Genomic DNA, 23398 nt, shown 5'->3' with positions numbered 1-23398 from the left:
TTAGTTACACCCTGCTTAATGTAATTCACTCTACATGGGGCTGCCTTTGAAAAGTGCTCAGAAACGTCAACGGGCTAAACTGTTGATTGGGGCTGGTTATTGGCCTACAGTATTGGGGCTGGTCATTGGTTACAGCTGCTACAACAGCTCCACTGGCTATTGGTCTGTTTCCATGCACAATTCAAAGTGCTGGTTATAGGGGCGCCGACTTATAAAAAATATTGGGGGGGCCCATACCGGGGTCCTGCCCCGGGAAGTTTTCTAAATTTTAGATGAAAATTAGTGAGTTTTAAAGTTTTTTTTAAAGTATTTTAGAGTCATATGATCAACATTAGAACCCCCAAAAACTCGACTCTCTATAACTCCACACTCCGGGAAACTCGACAAGCCTGAAACACTTTTTGGCTTTGAAAAAAGAAACAAAACATAAACACGCACGGTATTTTCGTAAAAAGCTAATTTAATTTACAGTAACAATTATGCTTATAGACTATTACAGAGCAGTGAATATATAGCTCTGAAAAGACTGAAATGATATTTAAATAAATCCTAAACTATCATTAAAAGAATAAAACATAAAATATTGCTGTCGCACAATAATAGCACTTTGATTAATAAGTGAAATAGCTAATTTAAGCTTACTTTGAATAAGGCTGAGGGTTCATTAAATAAAAATAATATCTCAAAGTTAATGCTTTAATACAGTTAATAAAGTTAATACAGTATGCCTAATACTGTATGTAAATACTGTAATACTGTATGTAAATAACGGGCTTTAATTGGGTCTTACACCCTAAAAATATTTAAGTATTTGAAAATAACTAATACAGTACTATAGTAATATAGAAATACAGTACTAAACTAGTACTAATATTTCGAAACTGAAAATTTAACATTCTGTATGTATTTAATTCTCTATTTTATGAAGATTTTAAATATCTGACAGTGAGTTTAGAGTAGCCCAATGCAAAGATCCTGAGGATCCATGTGGATCCATGCTTTGTAACCACGTTTTTGCACCACTGTGACCCTAGGCAACAGTGGGTGCGTGATTTTTTTGGTGCAAGATGTAGCCATGGACATGCTATGTGATCTGATGGTGAATTTGGGGTGACCCAATGCAAAGATCCTGAGGATCCATGTGGATCCGTGCTTTGTAACCACGTTTTTGCACCACTGTGACCCTAGGCAACAGTGGGTGCGTGATTTTTTTGGTGCAAGATGTAGCCATGAACATGCTATGTGATCTGATGGTGAATTTGGGGTGACCCAATGCAAAAATCCTGAGGATCCATGTGGATCCGTGCTTTGTCACCACGTTTTAAATGAGGAGGGAAGGAAAAACACAGAAGGGACAAGAAGCCCAAGAGGGGTGTGCGGAGAAGCAGCTGGCTAAGAATGCAGGGGAGGAGTTTAACGGGGTGGGGGGGAGGAAAGGAAGGCAAAAGTGTCCCCCCTGCCCCCAGCCAGCCCTCTCTCTCTCTCTCCCACCTGCGAGTCCCTAGAGCACGGAGAGGAGGAGGAGGTGGTGGGCTGGAGCCTGCGCGCAGTGTGACTAGGAAAGAATTAGAAGGAAGGACTCGATCCTTTCCTTAAGCCTCTGCTTGCCAGGAGGGCAGGGGATTCCCTGCTCTTTGTTGAGTTTGAGCAAACGCAGCAACAGAAGCGAGTGGGCAGTAAGCAGCAGCTTCCGCCTTCCCTCCGCCCGACCGCCCGATCTTCTTTTTGCCTGATTTTTGCCTGATTTTTGCCCCTGCGCTCCGGCGAGTCAGCTCCAGGGACCACACATTCGCTCAATAACACGCACAGACATTTCCCCTTACTTTTTAGGAGAAAAAAATCTGCGTGTTATAGAGCGAAATTTACGGTAATAATTTTCTTAAATTATTGGGGGGGCTCGGGCCCCCTCAGGCCCCATGGAGTCGGTGCCTATGGCTGGTTATGACCTACAAAGGCCAACACCATATTCCCTCATAGGAACCTGCCCAGGTTTTGAGATCTTCAAGGGAGGCCCTTCTCTTGGTCTTACCACCTCGTAGGCCCCTTTGGTGCTGTTGCAGGAAAGGGTCTTCTCAGGAGCTGCTCCCAGACTCTGGAAATCCTGCCCTGGAAAAACCAGACTGGCTTGCTCCCTGTTGTCCTTCTGCTGGCAGGTGAAGTCCTTGTTCCAACAAGCTATTGGGAATTGACTGCTTTGAATGAAAGGGTTGGTGCCATGCTGTTTTATTGTAATTCTTGGTATATTTTCATATATGTTTATTGTTCTCTCTCAGTGTTTAACTTTAATGATTGATTTTTCTATATTCTTTGCCGTGCTTGTTTTTAGATTTAAGCAGCCTGTCAGGGAAAAGGGAGGGTATAAATTAATAATAATAAATATAATAGTAACAAATATTAAATATGACTTTATTTATACCCTGCCTGTATTGAAAAAAGACAGGCCTCATATTTCACCAGGAGTGGGAAGGATATATTGCAATATTGTTAGAAGGATTTCAATAAGTTAATGAGGAACACTCTCCATTTGTTCTCTGGATCAAATAAACTGGCAAGTTTCACTATTGTTTGCAGTTTCCAAGATATCATGCCATTGATTATCCCTCAGTTCTTTCAAGTAAGAAGAGACTTTAGAGCCTAACACACGTCAGTCCAGAGTCCACACTCACTCTTGAGCAAACTTGCGTAGATGCAGCAGCTAACAGTAAGAAAATGTGCTGCAGGCTGACTCACTAACTCTTCTGGGGATGCATAAAGGAATGCTGACAGCGTCACACTGATATCCGAGACCCAGAGTTAAAGGCACAAAAAGACAAATCACAACGGCAATCTACACTTCAAACATTTCCCCCTGTTTTGAAGAAGGTTGTGGTGCCATGTAACAAAAGACAAGGCAAGGAAGCACTCTATGAGACAACCATCCCACATACAGCAATGGGTACTGGTTTTTATATGCTTTATCTTACATACTGTGTCTTATCCTGCAATAAACTCAGGGCCAACTTGCACAATATCCTTCCTAACAACAGAATATGTGACAGCAAGCTTTCAGCTACTATAATGCGCTGCACTGGCTGCCTTGAAAGCAGTTTGAAAACTTCAGTTGGTCCAAATTGCAGCTGAGTTACTTGCCTAAGCCAGAGGCAGTCAATGCAGTCACCTCTGGGTATTGCTGGGCTACAACTCTCCATCCCTGGTCATCAGCTATGCTGGCTAGAGCTGATGGGAGTTGCAGTCCGACAACATATGGAGGGCACCACTTAGGCTACCCCTGTCCAGTGCTTAGTGCTTAGACACTAGTGCTTAGAGAGTTAAACTGACTGCTGATTTGTTTCTGAGCTGAATTTAAATGTGCTGATTTTGATCTTTAAACCCTACACACACAGTTTGGGACCAGAATTGCTTCTAGTACTCTTCCTCCCATCCACTTTACAATATTTTCAGCACCAAGAAAACACCTTTATTCACACCCTCACTGTGACTAAAATATTGATATTCATCCACTGGAAAAATAAATTTGTGGTGCCCTTTAATCAATGGATAGAAGATATGACAACTCTTGCAAAATACAGACAGCTTATAGACACAGATGGTGTATACCAAATATAATGACATTTGGAATGCATTTATAAAGAATATAGTACAATATATCAATATATAAATAAATGTATATGTAGTAGAATAATAATTTCACTTTTATAGTTTTGTATTGGACAAGAATTATAGAGTCTTTCTTTCTTTCTCTTTCTCTTTCTCTTTCTTTTTCTCTTTTGTATTTTTATACACTATTTAAGAAAAGGGGGGGGGGAGGAAATGGCCAAAGTTGTTGAGCTTTTCGGGGGGAGGAATGCCCAGAGCTTTTGGGGGGAATTGTAGAAATTCACAAACCCAGCAAACAAACACTGACAATCGCTCGTGTCAGATAAGCCAACAAGTGCCTGCCCACTCGCCAACAGCAGCCGGGAATCGCATGACCAATTGCCACAGTGGCAGCCAATCCACAGCAGCCCTTGCCACAGCAACCATTCACACACCAAATTATCACAGAAGCAGCCAATCCAAAGCAGCCCTTGATGCAGTCACCAATCACCCGTCCCCCCCTGTGCACTATCCGTGTATAAGATAACCCCCATTTTTTAACATTATTTTAGAGTAAAAAAAAGCTTGTCTTATACACCGAAAAGTACGGTAAATCACCTACAGGTTGTCTTGTGTGGTGACTTGGAAATTTACTATATCAAAATAATGAATATATAATAGTTATTACAATGTGAACTTCCTCAGGCTCTTAAATAATCTGACAGGGTCTTGCACCTTCCTTAGTTGAAGAAAGGTTAGCAGCCATAAGCAGGATGAGGTTTTCAGTGCTGGCACCCCATTCTTGTAGCATTGCTAGGTCTCTGATAGCCCTTGTTTGGTTAGGTATTGTTTGGAATCAGTTTTAAAGAGTTTTCCTTACTATATGTAAAAGAGGTATTGAATTTTTGCATTATTAAGCCACCTTGAGGACTGAGGAGTGAATGGAAATGTGGGATATTTATAATATTTATAAAAATATTTGTATACCACTATGTCATAAAGAGATATCAAATCTGTTTACAGCAATAAAATCATAAAATACAAATCATTAATAAAAGTTAAAAAGAGAAGCCAACCATTGTGGAAGGATGCCTTCTTAAGGATGCCTTCTGCACCAGCCTAGCAGAATAGAAAGTTTTCAGCAGGCATTTAAAAGTTGGCACCAAAGGTGCCTGCCAAATCTCTATATAAGCAAGCAAGTGACCTAGGAATAGCAGCAGATTTCTCAAAACAGCTGCAGAGTTAACTCCTCACCCAACCCTCTGCACTAGCAGGAAGGAAACAAACTCCACCATTTTACCACACCACAGGATTTATTCTCATTCTTTCTGTTTACTATGATTTAGCCCAATTAGGACAAGGAGCCACAGATATTTTCTCCTTACATGCCTAAGTGCTAAGAAGGATCTCTAGACCTCACTGACCTCCAGAAGAACAGAACCTGTTCCCCACTTCTGGTTTGGAAAACAGGAAGCAGGTAGATTAATCCCAAACACTGTAGTATTTGACTTTGTGAAGGACTGCCAGGGACCACCACTATCCCCCTGTGCTTCCCTCCTGTATGGATGCAAGATCAGGACCCTGGTCAACAGGCCTTGCTGGTAGAGAATGGCTGTGAGACAAGCCTGTAGCCAGACAAGACATGCTCTTCCCTGCAGTGGGTCCTGACAAGACACAGCTGTAGACAGTGAGGCTTCAGGGTTCTTTATAACTGTGGAGGAAGAGAGGGCTGGGCAGGAGATCAAGGAAAGTCAAAGCCAGGAAGGAGGTGGTGATGGAAAGAAGCTTGATGGGCTGGCAGGTCACAGGGCAAGGCCTCAGGTAACACCTCCCTGGTGCCTCCCCAAGGAACTGCCAGGATGTGCTCAGTGTGGACATTAGAGTGTGATACAACACCCTGTCACAAATAAGCAACTGTGAATTGAACATTGCACTGCACATGGCTGTTTCTGCAAAAGAAGAGAAGAGCAGTGGCACAGGGGAGCCCAACAAGCATTTGCAGCCTTTTATTGCTAACTCTTTTTATAGCATTTGAACACAGTGTGCTTGTCTTACAATTCATTCTTATAAGGCCACACTTACTTCCATTTTACAGGTGGGGAAGCAGATCTTGAAAGACCATAATGCAGTGCTTTTTTCTGGGGGGGACCCAGGGGTACGCATACCCCTAAACATTTTGTGAATCTAAGTTTGGCCTCATTGAGGGGCAGTATTTCAGTATGAGTAGGAAAATGAGAGTACCCCTAAACATTTTTTGGGGGGGAAACTTCCATAATGTATATATTTGGCTTCACATTTGAACCCATCTTATCAAGCCTGCCTTAGTCACTGAGCTATGTTGGCTCTTCAAAGAAAATCACTATTAATATGGCATGAAGGACAGCATATTTAAGTAAGTCCCATTGAATTCCATGGGATTCAAATACACATGCTTATTTGGTAATTAGAACAAGTCATTCACTGATCAGTTTGAAGGGAGCCCTACAGGAGTTCAATAGACCTCCTGTTGTGGCCAACTTTGTTTTGCAGGTTTGGGTAGGTGTGGGGGTGGAATAGTTCAAAACACATGGGGGTATGAGTTAGGTTTAGATTAGTGAGTCAAAAAACTGTGCTGGCCCACTTTAGATACACTTCATATTTGCAAATATATTTTTTTAAAATCCTAAGGTTGGGACTGACTTACCAATGAGATACATGCCGATCCAATCCCCAGCATCCACTTCTTCTTTTATATCCCAGTAAATCACGAGGTCCTGCGAATGTCCTATGGAATAATAGGAGCTGCTGACCATGAGTGTAGACCGGCTATCTGAGGTGACCAAGTCTGTGTCACTGGTAGAGCGTGGAATAGTGACTGCCTCATGGGGACCATTCCCAATGTCCATGTTGTGGAACTGGTCTGGGTTGTAGCTGTACCTCAGAGGTTCTTTGCACCGGCGCCGATTCTGTGCGTTCCTAGATGGCGATGCCATGGCAGCCAGGCCAAGGAACCTGTTCTGATACAGATTCTGTCAAAAGGAAAGAGGGGAGTCACTGACAAGTACAATCCATTTTTTTGTTGAATCCAATATATCAACATTTTAGAAAATAAAAATGAGGAGGTGACCAAACCTCCATGCATGACTGCAACATAGCAGAAACCACCTCACAAAATGCAGCTTACATCCTTAATTTTCCTTACATCCTTAATGCACACTGCAGATAGCTACATTACATAATTGGTAACCATTTGTCATTAGCTGGTTATAATTAAGACTGTTACTTATATTGCCCATCTCTTTTGAATCTGAATTAATGAAACACAGGATTTTCATCAGCAAAATAACATTCCATTTAATTCTTTTATTTGGCCCATAACCAGCCTTTGGCAGCTAAACTAGTGTCTTAGTCTGTCTCCTATTGCAGTCATCTTTCCTTTTATTGCCTGGCCCAACTGCACCATCTGTTTCTGCAAAGTGATGCAGAGTCACCTTCATATAAATTACTGGTGTTTGCCAGCTGAGCTCTTTCCCTGGGCTTGGTATTCCTAGGCTGCAGTTATATTGATGGTAAAAAAAATTGTGCTCCACATTAATACTGTGCCAGCGGTAAGCGTATCAGCTGAATCCTTATTGTGCTCAAATGCTGAGCTACAGTACATTGCCACAGTTGGCTCTACACCATCTGCTCCTGTGTAGCAGCCACGAAGCACCATCACAGATGGGAGGGAGGGAAACAGAATGGGTGCCAGGGCAACAAGGCTTGAAGACTCCTTTGCAAAGAGGTTGGCTGGAATTACTTTGTATTGCAGCTGCTCTCCACAGCAAGCTGCTTCTGTGCAGCAGGCACCCCATATTTCGGCCATGTGGCTTGTTCTCACACCACAGCAAAAGATTCCAGTTAGTGGCACAGCAGTAACGTGAAGGAAACTAAATGACGCCAGAGCGATTGCATAGCAGCATTGGGGGACAAACACTGCACACAAACTGCTCAGTAGTCTCCAGGAGAATGCAGTTTCATGTGGCCTCCACATTTTGCCAACAAGTCAATGAAACTCAAAACGAACTGATTCACTCCATCCCTCCCTTTCCATGGTTCCTCTCATTTCATGATTGTTGTTGGCTCAGTAGTCACCAATGTGATGAGTCAGTGCATCAAATCTGCCCTCCCAGTGCCACCAGCGTTACAGCTTACCTGGGCAGTGCTGGGACAGGGACATGGTCAGAGCTGCATGGACACACTGGCAGAGCTACCCGCTGGTGCACCACACAGCTCACTACTGCCCTGAGCCATCCCAGTACTGCCCAGGTAAGCTGTGGCAGCACCAATGTTTGGAGGGTAGCTCCATTGCTATTGCACACCATACTGGCCACTACTGAGCTGGGCAGATGCCAATTTAAGTTTAGGCTGTCCCATAATTCTCAGTGCTTATTAACACCCTCTTCTTCCCTGTCTGGGTCTTAAAGCCTTGTCCCAAGGTCCCTGTGTGTGTCCTCTTTGTAGGTCTCATGCCCAGGCAGCTACTGGGCCATTGTGTTGTACGGTCTCTCCTTCTCTTTGCATGTTGCATGTGAGCAGCATAAGGGGATAGGCTCGTAGAATGGGGGAGCTATGGCGTCATTTTGCGTGTTGTGTGTTGTAACATAAGGAGATGTGCTGCATGTGTGTTCCCACTACTGTGAGTTCCATGGTTCCCTCTCACTGTGGGCAGTATCACTGGCACAGTCTTTCACTGGTGGGCTTTGAATGTTTCTATGGATATGTGGGGTGTCTGCCATTTTACTGCCATTTTGAGACTTCCTGAACCGTATATTTCCCCTCCCACAAGGCAAAGCATGTATAGGATAGCATGCACTGTTCTGCTAGCATAGTGATAGCATATCTCTCCCATAACCCCACTGTGTAATTGGTGCCCAGGATCACCCTGCCCAAATGCTGCAGAAATTGTTACACATAATTAGAATGCTGGGCTTGGACTACACTTGAAAATGTGGTAAAAAATACTAAATCTTATTCTTTGTCAGGAAAATAAATATTTAAATATTATCATGCTTTGACACATAGAGAACATACTAATGCCTCAATACGTTTTTGTAGATCTTTCTTAAAATGAGTTCAATCCAGTGTGTACCACTTTAAAGTACATTGTAACCCAACTATCAAACCCAGCCAATAGCCAGTCTATTTGTGGCAGTCAAGTGATGATGCCCATAACGAAACTTTGCACATCTTTTTCAATTAGAGCACAGCATAGCACAGGAGACAAAAAGAAAAAGTATTTCTCAGTATTTCTCAGAAAGACTGAACCCAATGTGCTCTGACTATACGCGATTTTGGCTTTAGGCGCAATCCGCGGAATATAACCCTCACGTAAGTTTCAGGCCTACTGTATATGTTCATGTCTTGGGGAGTGGGAGGAAATTAGCACACCTGTCCCCGTCTATATGAGAAGAGCTGCATAAGTGTCCCCTAGTCGTTCCATCAGGTACATAAATCAAGAAGTGCTGAGAGAATGCATATATAAACTCAGCATTTCTGAGCTCATTAACATCGTATGAGGTACGTGCTTTTTCTGAGACAGAAAATGCCACTTGCTTTTAAACATAGGTCCAGGACAATACTGTTTCACTATGTTCTTTCCACTGAGCAAGTTATTAGATCTGGAATAGTAAAACCTGTTGAAAAGATCAAATGTTCGGTACATCCAGGTTGTCACAAGTGAGATCGGGGAGCTGGAATCACTCGCTCTGAGCAATCCAGCTGCTGCAAGCGGAAAGGGGAAAGAATGCAGGCATTGCCTTCCATTGAAAGGCCTTGGGGGCCTGCAGCGTGTTTTGCCTGCTCCCCTGAGCTCTTACAGTTCCTTGGGGGACTGTTTGTTATCGGAGGCTGAGCACGGGCGCTGGACGCCATTGCTACCTTGTAACAGGAACCAACCCTTAGCGGCAACTTTCCCAATCTTCAAGCAAGCAATATATTTGGATTTTAAAATTGTATATTGATTTTGGCAATATTTCAGAATGAAAAAGGGAGTCCATTCTATAGAACGAGCAACTTTTTCTTATAAGTTAACATTCAGTAGCCCAACCCACATCCACCTGGAGAATACGCACAGTAGAATTATTGTGGTAGATGCTTTTAACTCTCACCTGAGTTTCAAAGCATTACAATAAACTACAGGATTAATTTTTTTGCAGTTGAAGTGCAAATTCCAGGCTGAGACAAAATTGAGAGAGTAGTTCCTCTCTGCATAGCTGCAGAAGTATTGAAATACTCTTACAGTGCAATTCTTCACACAAACACTAATGTGACTTCAGTAAGACTTACTCTCAGGTAAATATGTACAGGATTCCAGAACTTAATCTAGCTACAGGATAAATTTGTAGAAAGCCTTGAAAAAGTAGAATCATAGAATCATAGAGTTGGAAGAGACCACAAGGGCCATCCAGTCCAACCCCCTGCCAAGCAGGAAACACCATCAGAGCACTCCTGACATATGGTTGTCAAGCCTCTGCTTAAAGACCTCCAAAGAAGGAGACTCCACCACACTCCTTGGCAGCAAATTCCACTGTCAAACAGCTCTTACTGTCAGGAAGTTCTTCCTAATGTTTAGGTGGAATCTTTTTTCTTGTAGTTTGGAACCATTGCTCCGTGTCCGCTTCTTTGGAGCAGCAGAAAACAACCTTTCTCCCTCCTCTATGTGACATCCTTTTATATATTTGAACATGGCTATCATATCACCCCTTAACCTCCTCTTCTCCAGGCTAAACATGCCCAGCTCCCTTAGCCGTTCCTCATAAGGCATCGTTTCCAGGCCTTTGATCATTTTGGTTGCCCTCCTCTGGACACGTTCCAGTTTGTCAGTGTCCTTCTTGAACTGTGGTGCCCAGAACTGGACACAGTACTCCAGGTGAGGTCTGACCAGAGCAGAATACAGTGGCACTATTACTTCCCTTGATCTAGATGCTATACTCCTATTGATGCAGCCCAGAATTGCATTGGCTTTTTTAGCTGCTGCGTCACACTGTTGGCTCATGTCAAGTTTGTGGTCAACCAAGACTCCTAGATCCTTTTCACATGTACTGCTCTCTGTTTATTTTGAAGTACCCATTCAAAATAAACAGAGTAGTAAGGTAAGCAAAACTTTTTTCACAAGCATGCAACAAATTTCATTCCAAAGTATGAGAGCTCCATTGTCAGGCTCATTACTCTACATGTGCATCTTCCAGGTACCTTGAAGTGGTTTACCAAGGAGTGCGGCATCATTACAGATGCAGGAAAGAGTGTCTTTGACTCTATGTCCTAGGCAAGCCTTCCAGCTCTCCTGCTTGTATCTTCCCATTCTACATTGTTAAGGGGTCTTCTTTATTTAATCAAGGATAAGGACAGCTTGTGTTCCACTGTATCAAATGCAGCTCAACAGCTATATACTGAGGATTGCCAGGTACTTGACAGTCTCCCCTGTAAAAGAATTTTTGCAATTCCTGGCAAGCAAAAGAAATATTAAAGCTCTTGTGGGCTTTTGGTTTGGTGGGTCACAAGTTGTTTAGTCTGCAGAATCTAGGATACGACTGAGTAGGTGTACTTCTGCCCAAAGATGTCAAATGCTTGGTGTCTGTCTCATGGACTAGCCACCTGAACTATAAAGAATTGGTTTTCAAACTATGTGCCAGGGAATCTTGTGGATTCCTTGGCTGCTTATCAGGGTTTGCTCAATGAGAAAATCAGTAACAGAGGACATGCTTCCCACTGGCACTCATCTTCTCCTTCAGTGTACACCTGCAAGTTGGATGTGTTCTTGGCCTCACTCTGCAGCTGTGAACCCGTACAACAGACCCCGTACATAAAATAAGAAGGTGCTGGGATTCTGTGGCAGGCATGCAGAGGTTCCTGGAAGTTGAGTAAATGCAGAAAGGGTTCCCTGAAGGCATAAAGTTTGAAAATAAGCAAAATAGAAAATATATAGGATGAAGCAAATTCCACCAGTCCATAGCTTTTAATTAGCCCAAAGTGACAAGCTTCTCCGTTTTCATAAACTGGGAAAACAAGCTTATTATGGGTGGTGTCAGTGTAGCAGAATCTTAATTGTAATTCCTCTGACACTTCAAAGTTGATTCTGAAACTCTAAATTCTCTTCCCGACAACCTCCTTGATCAAGAACAAAGCACAAGTGATGGGTGTTGCACATTCCAAATCTGCAAGCCCTGCAGTGTGAATAGAGATGTTATAAGCATGCAAGATATGCACAGGCATCGTTTATTATTTATAATGCTCTAAATCTGAAGGGAAAAAGTCGGCACAGATATCAAAAGCTACATTAATAATTTTAATCAAAACCCTACAGACGAAGAGCGTATCCCTGGAAGCTGAAGAATTGCGTGGGTGTACATGAGAGCAGAAACTGACCTATTTGGCTCATCATCATCATCTGTGTAGTATTGCTTCTACCCACTATTGCCCTTCTTTCTTTCATTCCTTTCATCAAGTGTAATGGGGGGAGGGCAGAGATCAGCCTATAAAATGTATCCTTATTCCGTTCAGGTGATCAGAAATACCTGGCATTCGTAGGCCTGCTTTCACTCAACACTGTCTTCCTAGCTAAGCTACAAGCCTCCTTCCTCTAGCTATAGATATTCTCTTCAGAATGGATGTTAAACTCAAATTTGAACCGATTCTCCCTCAGATAAACCCTATCCTAATCCATATCTCCCATCTCAGGTATCTCTCCCTATCCAAAAACTCCATCGGAAACGGCTCCTTTTATTCTCCCGCCCAAAGTACTCCTCCAGCTGCCATGGTAGCCAATCAGAGAGAGGCTCCAGCCCTCTGGTGGAATTCCGAGGCACTGCATCACCAGACTTTGGTCTGGCTCTGCTGTCCATCACAGAAGCCTCCTCAACAAACACTCTTCACAGATTCATATGTATAAATTTGGGTAAATAAAAAGCTTTACAAAGCCTTGAGAGCCAAAGTACTCAGTTCCCTAAAGCACTGAAAACACGCAAGCAGGAGTGTTGGCCATTGTCCCAATATTAGTACAATTAGCAAGGTTTTGATAAGCCACATAATGTATCATTTATAAAATTATCCATACAATGCCAATATAATAAACAAACAAAATAATAAATTTTGAAGCTGCTAGAGCCTTGTAACTTTTCAACAGAGATTAGGCAGAGGGAGAGGATATCATTTAATATTCTCATCTTCATAGCAGTCTCATATATACTGTAACCAAAACATGTTATGACACCATCTCCACTGTCGGTGGGCAAAACCTTGAGTGTCACATGTTTATATTTCATTCGTTGTTTTTTAATCATAAATAATAGTAATTCATAATAATGTCTATTAAAATGCAGCACCTTTTAGTCTATTACTTCCCAAACTGTGTAGGAGGCCACACTAGTCTGCTACAAGTGAACTAGTTTGATACTCTGAGAAACAGATAGATATATTTTAATAGTTAGGCTCCTGAGACCCCCGCCCTCCATCCATCGTGGCAGTTGCTCAGTATGTCTCTTTCTCTGTTCCACTCTTGCTTCCCTCTATTTAGCCTTTACTTGGGAGTAGGTAACTGTACTGTGTTCTTGCACTGGGTGTGAGTAAATGATACAGTCAATTTTAATGATACAGAATTATGCATTCCAGAAGAAGCTACCTGTTCTATCTTTTAAAAAATCTCTGCCTCTCTGGTCACAAAACATTCCCTATGCAGAGGCAGGTTATTCTGACACAAACTCCAAAACTCAAACTCAAGCTACCAAGCAAAGTATTTGTTCATATTAAAGTCGGATCACAGACACACCTGCCATCTCACTTTTGATTCTTACACATTTGAATGCTATAGGAAATGTAACCAGGAATCACTCAAATAGAAGAAATCCTAATAAATACAACAATGTATCTTGGGATTCTGTAGAATAACAAGCCTATGGAATTTGCACATGTTAAGGGTAAATTCACTGTTCTATAATCCTTTGAGATAATAACATTCTCATTAATTCTTCTAGCAGTCTTTGCAATATAAATCAAGATAAGTTCATTTGATAATCAACTGTATTTTTCTCATGTCATTTAAAGCCAATTCTTTTAATTAATGTCAGATTAGATACTTGTATTTAACTGTGATTCTGCAAGTGGTCTGTACTCATACTGACTTTACCAAAGGCTGCTTCAGCCTTTACACGTGACCCATTATTTGCCTTGACCCCAACAGAGGCAAATTCACATCCTTGGCTACTATGAAGCTTCCTGGCTGAATATATTCACAGAGATGCATGAAGCAGAAACAAGTTTATAGTTTACTTCCCCTGGAACCCTAGAGACAGGCCAAGGAAAACTTCAATCTGATCATATGGCGTCAAATGATAAAAAGATAGCATAAGTGAGCATTCTGTTGTAATTCTGAAGACTTCCTCACCCAAAGGCAAACAACACTTAGTACAGTGGAATCTCGGGTTACATACCATCCTCCTTACGAATGCTTCGCGTAACGAGCTCCACTAACCCAGAAGTAGATGCCCCTAGTTGTGAAGTTTGCCCTGGGATGCAAGTGGAAGTCACGCGCCAGTAGTGCGGCAGCAGCAGGAGGCGCCATTAGCAAAAGCCTCCTTATGTTAAGAATGGTTTCAACTTAAGTTTGGACCTCCAGAACGAATTAAGTTCGTAACCGGAGGTACCGCTGCAAATAAAATGTTTTAAGTGCAATATACAATGTGACGCTAGATGACATTAGTGAGCCTTATAGAAAATTCTATGTATTTTTAAAAACGCTTTTTAAAAAAGCATTTTCAGAACGGTTTTTATATGTGTGTAGATTCCGCCTTAGAGATCACACTCACAGTTATGGAGAAGAGAAGATGCCTTTGTTTATGGTTCCCCTTCCAAAGCCATTATTCCCTCCTCCCAATTATTAGGTGAAATTAACTGCTAACAAGAGAGGTGGGGACCCGTTTAAGTTTCCCTCTGCAGATATACTGAACATAGAGAAGAGGAGCATGACTGCACCCACTGGTGCTGCCCCCAACCTTTGTGGGTTGAGTGGAAAGAGCCTCTACATGTATGCTGTGGTCTGTGTATAGAGGTACCCTTTCTACCATTCATTGAATGCACTGAGATCTGGATGAGGCCAGCAAGAATGATCCCATTCTGGGCAGTGTAGGAAATGGAAGTTACAGCATCCGAGGTTGAGGCAAAGCCAGCACTGACAGCCAATATTCATCAGTAACAAACAGGAAATTACTATTTGCACTAGAAACACATTTAGATGGTTAAGATAATTTGTTAAAATGGGGACTTCCTGTTTCCTGCTGAGGGAAATGGCTGCCTCCCATGCGATCGGACCCCCAGTCGTGCCAGAAATTCAGAGTTAATATGAGGGTAATTAGCTCTGCCAACCCCCTAGGGTGAGGGGGGCTGCCTCACCCGCAGATCATCCGCTATCTGTCACTTGCAACAAGATGCGAGGACAGAGGATGCTGGGTGCCAAGCCTGGCACGGAGCCAACTGGGAACTCTCTGAAAGCCGTTCCTTCGTCCAGGGGATACCTGTTTGCTAAAAATAAAAAGATCTGGACAATAAACAGGTGTGTTCTGGAAAGAAGGAGACAAAAGATCAGCTAAATGAAACAGTCGCTGGATGCTAAGATTTTGAAAATGACTCCTATCGTGTTTTCATTAATGTGAGGTGAGCGGCTATTTCTTTTCTTCTATACATCTACAGATACATTAACATTAAATGGAATACAGGTGAAGTCTCAATTGTAATTTGTTATTTGGCCGCGCAACCCTTGTATGAAGTTGTAATTGGACTTGGTAATTGGACTTGGCAAAAGTCAAAAGCGCTCATAAAATGGCGCTCATTAGCTGTGGCGTAGAAGAAAAATCTCCTCCTTCTGGAGGAGTGGGAAATATCTTTTTTTGGACTATAATATAGACTACAATTTGGGAAAATATTTCACAAAAAATAGTGCATCCAATTCCACAGAATATTGTTGAAGGCAAAATGAAGGCAAACTGGTGTTTAGCCCAGGGAGGGGGCAGTGCCAATACCAGGAAAAGCTGATAAATCACCAAATGATTTCTGAAAGCATAAGTGAAATATATCGTATTCTATCTTATCCTTTTGATTTTCTACAAAGTGCTTTGGAATAACAACTCGAGAGCCTACGCCGTCATTAATCTTCAAATGAAGTACCGCATTTTTCGCACCATAGGACGCAGTTTTTCCGTCTTAAAAACTAAGGGAAAATGTGTGTGCGTCCTATGGAGCGAATGCAGGGGGGGAGGCAGGCAGGAAAAGCCCCCAAGAGCCACACACAAGCTTCGTGCGCTCTTGCGGGCTTTTCCCCAGGAGGGAGAAGGGACTGACGCGGCCAGTCAGTCCCTTCTCCCTCCTCTAGAAAAGCCTTGCGCAATCTCTCCAGCTGCGGGGAGGCTGCGCAAGGCTAAAGAGGAAGCCCGGGCAGCGAGCGCGATCCATCCCCTCGCTGCCCGGGCTTCCTCCTTAGCCTTGCGCCTCTCCAGTCGCGGGAGGCTGCGCAAGGCTAAAGAAGCCAACTTTTAAAAAATATCTCTATCTCTACCTCTTTTTCTTTTTTTGTCTTCTCCACCCCCTTCTTTTCCTCTGGATCAGTGTTTTTATCTAGATTAACGTTTTAGTTTGTGGGGGCCATATTATAAAAAAGGAAACTTTGCAGCTTTAATTTTAGTATACAATAAAAACAGATTAAACAAAACACAAAAGAAGGAAATAGCACAGAAGAAGAAGAGAAAAGGGAAAGCCATTTACCAGAGGTAGATCTTAACCCTTGCCTCACCTGGGAGCTTCTCTGGGCAGGAATTCCCTCGGCTTAAGTGGGGTGAGGGAAGAGTGGCAGGTAGGGGGGTTCCTACCTAGACACTGAAGCCAGTGTCTCTCCAATGAAAATTGGGAGTGGGCATTGTGTGAAGTGGCTGTGGATCTCCTGCCGCAGAGATGTAGGACTGTATAGAGTTGGGAGGGCCACCCGAGGGTCATCTAGCCCAGCCCCCTCACAATGTAGGAATTACAGCTAAAGAACACCAGGCAGATGGTCCCCCAACTGCTGCTTAAAAGCCTCCAGTGGTGGAGACCCCCGACACCTTCCAAGGTCATAGAATTGCAGGGTTGGAAGGGAACCCCAGGAGTCATCTAGTCCAGCCCCGGTGGACAGCGGGCACGATCCATCCCGTTGCGCAAGGCTAAAGATGCTGTGCAAGGCTAAAGAGGAAGCCAAGGCAGTGAGCGGGATGGATTGCGCTCGCTGCCTTGTCTTCTTCTTTAGCTGCGCTGGAGAGGTTTAGCTCCTGGCTGGAGAGGTTGAGCGGCTATGGATGCCGCTCGCTGTCTTGGCTTCTTTGCTCTTTGGGGCTGGGGGGGGGGACCCAGGCTTCCCCCGCAGCCCCGAGAAGCTCTGGGAGAAACGGACAGGCTGCATGCAGCCTGTCCCTTGCTCTTTGGGGCTGGGGGGGAATAATATTTTTTCCCTTGATTTCCCCCTCTGAAAACTAGGTGCGTCCTGTGGTCTGGTGTGTCCAATAGAGCGAAAAATACGGTAGATTTGGACAACAGCCCAGAGTTGTGGGGAAACAGCATGGAGAATTCTTTCTGATGGACAATAACGTGAATTAAACTGTGTTCCGGCAGGCAAATAGACATGCAGACTTATTTAAAGCGATAAGAGTTATGTACCGGCGACTGAAGAGATTTTGAGAAGTCAACATCAGAAATTGGAAACTGGCGTAACAATAGAGAAGAAAGCAGGAAAAAAAATGTGTGAGACAATTGCTCTGGACCTCCAGAACATGGGAAGTCCTTCCCTGAAATTTTAATTTGGAATGTAATTTGGCTTTATATGTCTGTATTGCGATTTGATTTGATTGAATTTATCATTAATTGAGATGTTTTTAATTGAAAATTAATAAACATTATTTACGAGAGAGAGAGAGAGAGAGAGAGAGAGAGAGAATTTGTTAAAATGGAAGAGGGCAGACTTTAGCTAAAAGCAGGGCTGGCTTCCCCGTGAGGTGGGGTGAGGAAGGCATCTCCAGTGGCAGAGAAGTGAGATCTCATGGAGTGCATTTCAGCAATATCTCATGAGATCTTGCCAGAACCCACTATTGCCACCACAGAGTCGTCCGCGACTGGACCTAATAGTCAGGGGTCCCTTTACCTTTACCTTTAAGGTTTCACCTCAGGTGATGAAGCAGGGTGTGCCACCACTGGCTAAAAGGTCAATTTTAAAGTATACTGAATCATCTAGCAGGATTAATTTGGAATCATTTTTATTCAGTATTCTCCACTAGTGGCTTTGGAAAAAAAGTCAGTTTATGTTAATAAATACTGCAGGATCCATCAGGTGGAAAATCATTTCTAAGATGAGGAATCACCAAATTTTACAGGAATAACTGAATCACCTCACAAAATGGAACATTGGTTTCCTAGAACAGAGCAGATACTTCTGACTCATAAATTCCCAGTTTTTCTGGGAAATATGTCCTATAATATGCCTTCTCCAGATTATAGTTATTGACACTAGGCTAAGCCAAAATGTGAGGGTTCTCCTTGTAAACATTTTACCTCTTGTGAAAAACCTTTGTCTTTCAACTATTTAGGGAGAACATTGTGAGAAGCATTCACATTGCCACCCAAACCTCTCTGCTGCCCCACCCTGCTGGCCCCTCCCGCCAGTTTGCAACTGCTGTGGACAGGCAAAAGGGCAGGTTTTGCAAAACCAACAGTTGGAACATGATAGTAACAGACCAGCTGAGATTGCTGCTGGACAATGTCCAGTATGGTTATGGCAACTGGGTGCTAAACACTTCCTCTGCCTGTTGACTTTCCTCTGTAGTATCCACTGCCCAAGACTGTTTGCCCAGCACCCCAGGGGAGCTCATGAGCAAGCGGGGGGAGAGTATTGTTGTTATTAAACAGCATCTTTTAACTGATAGAGAGATTACAGCCTCCCAGTGTTTTAAAAGCTTCACTGACTACCAATTTGCTACCAGCCACAATTCAAATGCCGCTTCTGGCTTTTAAAGCCCTGATGGAGTGGAAGGACTTCAATATGCTTCAATATGCAAATGCTAACCCTTACAGAGGTTTCCTACTAATACCCTCTAGTAGTGTGATCTTGCAGAACACGGCCTTCTTGATTGTGGCTCCTCATCTTTGGAACTCTCTGCCCTTGGGATTATCAGACAACTACATCCACAGACAAATGTAAGGTTCTACACATAGGCAAGAAGAACCAGCTGCTCAAATATAAGATGAGCAGCTGCTTCTCCCTCCTGCAAAAAACACCGAGGGCACCAAGCCAAGGGGGCACAGAATTGAGAAGATCCAAATTTTGGCCTTGCATAGGATGCCACATTACAAAAGATTACCAAAGTCCACCCATAGGATGGGGGACACTTGGCTTGCCAGTACTACATGTGAAAAGGATCTAGGGGTTTTAGTAGACTACAAGCTTAACATGAGTCAGCAGTGTGGTGGAGCTGCAAAAAAGCCCATGCTATTCTAGGCTGCATCAACAGAAGTATAGTGTCCCACTCTATTCTGCCTCGGTCAGACCACACCTGGGCTGGATCTACAGATATATAAAAAACACTATGAAAATGCTATAAAAGAAATGCTATAAAACATATATATGCAATTTGCCTTTGAGCTCTACAGCGCCACCCTGTGTCACATTTTTATAACACACATAACATTATAATTGCAGCTGTGTAGCTGAGTGCCCAGTGTACTGTGTGTCTAGTTGTGGGCACCACAATTTAAGGATATTGACAAGCTGGACTGTGTGCAGAGGAGAGCAACCAAGGTGATTGAGGGTCTGAACACCAAAGGAATGGTTGAAGGATTTGGGTATGTTTTTAGCCTGGTAAAGAGGAGATTGAGAGGGGATACGACAGCCATCTTCAGATATCTAAAGAGCTGTCACATGGAAGAACGTGTAAGCTTGTTTTCTCCTGCTCTGGAGAACAGGACTCGAACCAATGGCTTCAAGTTACAAGAAAGGAGATTCCAACTAAACATACGGAAGAACTTTCTGATACTAAGAACTGTTCAACAGTGGAATGGACTCCCTCAAAAGGTGGTGGACATACATCTTTAAGTTAGACGATTAACTGTAATGTACGGTATGTTTTAGTTGAGGTTCCTGCAGTGCAGGGGCTTGGACTAGAAGACCCTCAGGATCCCTCCCAACTCTACAATTCTATGGTTCTATGATTCTAAGACATTTTAAATGTTCTCTAGCTTTTAATTGTATTTTATTTAATTTACTTCTGCTGTGTGTTACTGTATTTTATTGTTTTATTAGCATCTGTGATTTTAATGACTTTTGTGTTTAAAAATTCCATTAGCCACTTTGAAACCCTTAGACTGAGAGATAGGATTACAAATGAAATAAGGCACAGGCAGGTGAAAGATTCACCCTCTTTGGTCCATTACTTCTCTGATGAGAACTGCACCATTCACTCCACCACTTTATGGTTGTTTGGAGTAAGCTCACATTTGAAGACACAAATACATAGTTCTATCCTAAGTTCTCCTTTGGAATTCTTTAAAGCTAACAGGTGCAAGCTGGGTTGGTACAAGAGTGTCTTTGATTCGTGAAGCAAGACAAATGTCATACGGGTTCTACTCTAATGCAGAGGAAGGAGAAAATGTCCCCCAAAATTCAAAACTTCTCAGAGAAGGCAGCAGAGATGCCTCAAGGTGCACAGGTCATGGCCAGTCCACACACCTTCCCCACAAAATGTGTGATAGCGCAAGGCTATAAGGAGGACGGAGCCAAGGGAGGGGCAAGGTGAGACGGATCCTTCTCACCCTGGGTGCACCAGCTGTGTCTTACGGCTCATAGGCTGCAGTAGCAAGTATTCAAATTAGCTCACTTGCTCTCCTGAGCAGGGAAAAGGGAGGGACGGCAAGTGGCTCTTGTACAGCATAACAATCCCAGTACTTTTCTTGATCGTCACAGTGCTTTCTGGGCTGATGTGGATAATCTTGATGGGTGGCAACCCAATTTACATCAGACAGTTCAGTGAGAAAGAACGTCTTCTTTCAAGAGCCGTGTTCCATTGTGATAAAGGAGATGTTTCCCTTTATGCTTGATAAATAGCAACACTTTTGCTTTTTGCGCTGCCAGTAAAAGATTTATGATGTCCTTAGCTATTTGTTTACTCACTTTAAATGCTTGCATTAGGGTTTTCCTAAATTATATGCTAAGGAGCTACACTGTTAAACTTCTAACTGGCTTTATAAACAGAAGGCTTATTGTCTGCATGTTAAGATCTGGATGGGCACTATGAATCAAGGCAGCCAAGTACACACAGTAAAACTTGTGTATTTAATCACATTCCCCCCTGACCTTGAACTAGGCAGGCGCCCCCATTACGCATTAGCTGTGTGAAAGGACTCTGCAGTGCGTGGCTCCTCCGCACCCATTCTGCCCAGCTGCTGCCACTGACCTGCTAATGGAACATAGGCAGCTGTTTTATACTGAGTCAGACCATTGCTTCACTTTGCTCAATATTGTCTACACTGACTTGCAGCAGCTCTCTAGGCTAGTTTCAGGGAGGGGACATTCCCAGGCCTGCCTAGATATACTGAGGGTTGGACCTTCTGCAAGCACAGCAGAAGCTGAGCTAGTGTGAACGTCTGAGGCAAAAAAGCCTTGCGCATGTAGACCTCTCCTTGCACTGGCTTCCATGGATTCTGGGGGGAGAGCTGGATGTCACTGGAAGCAAGTCCAGATTGTTGTTATGTATTTGGTCTTTGTTTAATTTGCTTGGGGGGAAATACAACTTAGGACATCCATTTCTCTTCTCTTCCCCAATGCCTCAGCTGTGTCTGCCTCATCTCAAACTCTATGAACGGTAATTATCTGAAGATGCCAAGAATTCATTGCTCAAGGCCCCCACCCCATCCCAGAAATAAAATCTCTTAGGGCTCAGTGTGTGAGAGACGCGGTAGCTGAAGTCACTTGTAACTGGTATGAATTGGTAGCGTCGACTGAAGGCAGTTCAGTAAACCACTATCAAATTTGAACCTTCTTCTCTTGGGGGATGCCCCAGCTGGTGCCTCCCACCACTCCTCTGTATCCAGCCAGTCCATGACACAATTTCTTGTCTTTAATATTTCTTGTCTATAATATATTATAGCCAGCTAATGCAGTAGTTTCACAACCAGAAGCAAGTTCCACTGATTTTAGAGGCATTTACTTCCAGCTGTTATTAGCTGGAAAGGGACGCGGGTGGTGCTGGAAGGCATGGCTAAGCTGCGGAAGGTGTACTGTTCTCTGAGCCCATGGCTACCTTTGAACATGTAGGAAAGATGGCCCTGATCTATTAGAATGCGCACATCAAAATTGCAAGGATACGAGAGGCTTTGAGGAGAGATAAGGAAATAGCTGTGGAGTATTTGGAGTTCTTTGGAGATGGGCAGATCTTCCAAGGAAAGAGGGGCAGCTGGAAGGAGTTTGTGGGTAAGCAGGACTAGGCTTGGCATTTGTCCTCTTTTTCCAGGACACATTCTCTTTTTCATGGATATGTAAAAATGAGAGTCATCATAGAGATCCAGAGTTAAAAATAGAAGTTGGCAAATGTGTCCTCTTTTTTGTTCTTCAAAATATGGCAAAACTAGGAGCAGATGGCTGTATCAGGTAAAATGGAGGTATTGTTGTGTTAGTAAGCGGTAGGTAAGAAATGTTGAAGGTGGAAAGAAGATGAGAACACCAGTTGTAGTGACTGAGATGGCACTCTAGGATGGAAGAGATCACTACTGAGTGGTGACTAAGGAGGAGGATGACTCAACGTTGATTACCAATGAACATCACAAGGTTGTGGGAGACCCAAGGAAGCTGCTAGGTTAGCATCTTGTAAGCATGAGCCACGAGGTCAGGAACCCATATTGGGCACTACCAACTCATTAAGTAGATGTGTGCCTGCTTAGTGCACATGATGCCTGCACTACTGATGGTAAGAATTTAGAGTACCCTCAGGTCAATTTGCAAGAGCAGCAACCTTTTACTTCCCAGCACACATATTGGCCACTGCTGGAAAATGAAAGAGGAGGGTTTGCACTTAAACTGGGGCACCTTTTACACCTATGTAGTTTTTTTCATTTCTATGTACTTTCAAAAGACCAAACAGACATCCTTTCATTTTAGCAAAGATGAGAACAGTGCAAAATTTAGGAAACATATAAATACAATAATCGTAAAATGATTTCATGCATTTCTTCAACAATTTGCAGCACTGTTTTCCTCCCTCAGACAATTAGCTGTAAACATTTTCTCAACAACAGAAATAACTTTCGAGGGTTTTTTTAAAGCCCATATGAAATTAAAGAACATAACAGGAATTTCATATGTACAAAACACATGCAGCACTTGGAAATCTCTGTATTAGTAGGCAATGAAATTGTTCTATGATTCAGCAACAAAGTAGAATGGAGTGAGAAGCAAATCCCAAAATACTTTATTTATTTATTTCAGAGACAGAAATAGCACCAGGGAAAACACTGCCACATGTTCTGATTTTGTACAAACACATAGTAATTTAGAAGGACTAAGCTCAGCAAAATTGTGTATATAGGAACAAGAATCTACTGCATGCTCAGCATCTTTAAGATTCTCAAATATATACTACTGAGGTGCTTTATATACTTCAGGTTTCATATGTCGTGCACATGATGATGGCTGATTTATGCGCTGTAATGACTTTGAATCAAGTCAAGGTTAACGATTCTATGAATTAGAGAAACGCCACATGCATGAGTGGCAGGTGCACTGTCTGTGTTTGGCTCACTATGAATATGA

General features: G+C 42.9%; 1 protein-coding gene across 6 annotated transcripts in view; it reads right to left on the bottom strand.

Annotated features, from left to right (window-relative positions):
- The window catches only part of HECW1 (HECT, C2 and WW domain containing E3 ubiquitin protein ligase 1), a 199079-nt gene that overhangs the window by 118500 nt on the left and 57181 nt on the right, over window positions 1–23398 (bottom strand). For all 6 annotated transcript variants that reach the window (XM_079947509.1, XM_079947508.1, XM_079947511.1 and 3 more), the window contains one exon: window positions 6260–6584. In XM_079947509.1, coding sequence (XP_079803635.1) covers window positions 6260–6584 — 325 coding nt within the window. The remainder of the gene's footprint in view (window positions 1–6259; window positions 6585–23398) is intronic.

The sequence above is a fragment of the Podarcis cretensis genome, assembly GCF_951804945.1.
Source record: "Podarcis cretensis genome assembly, chromosome: 12".
Lineage (NCBI taxonomy): Eukaryota > Metazoa > Chordata > Lepidosauria > Squamata > Lacertidae > Podarcis > Podarcis cretensis.
This window is presented reverse-complemented; position numbering and strand designations above follow the sequence as displayed.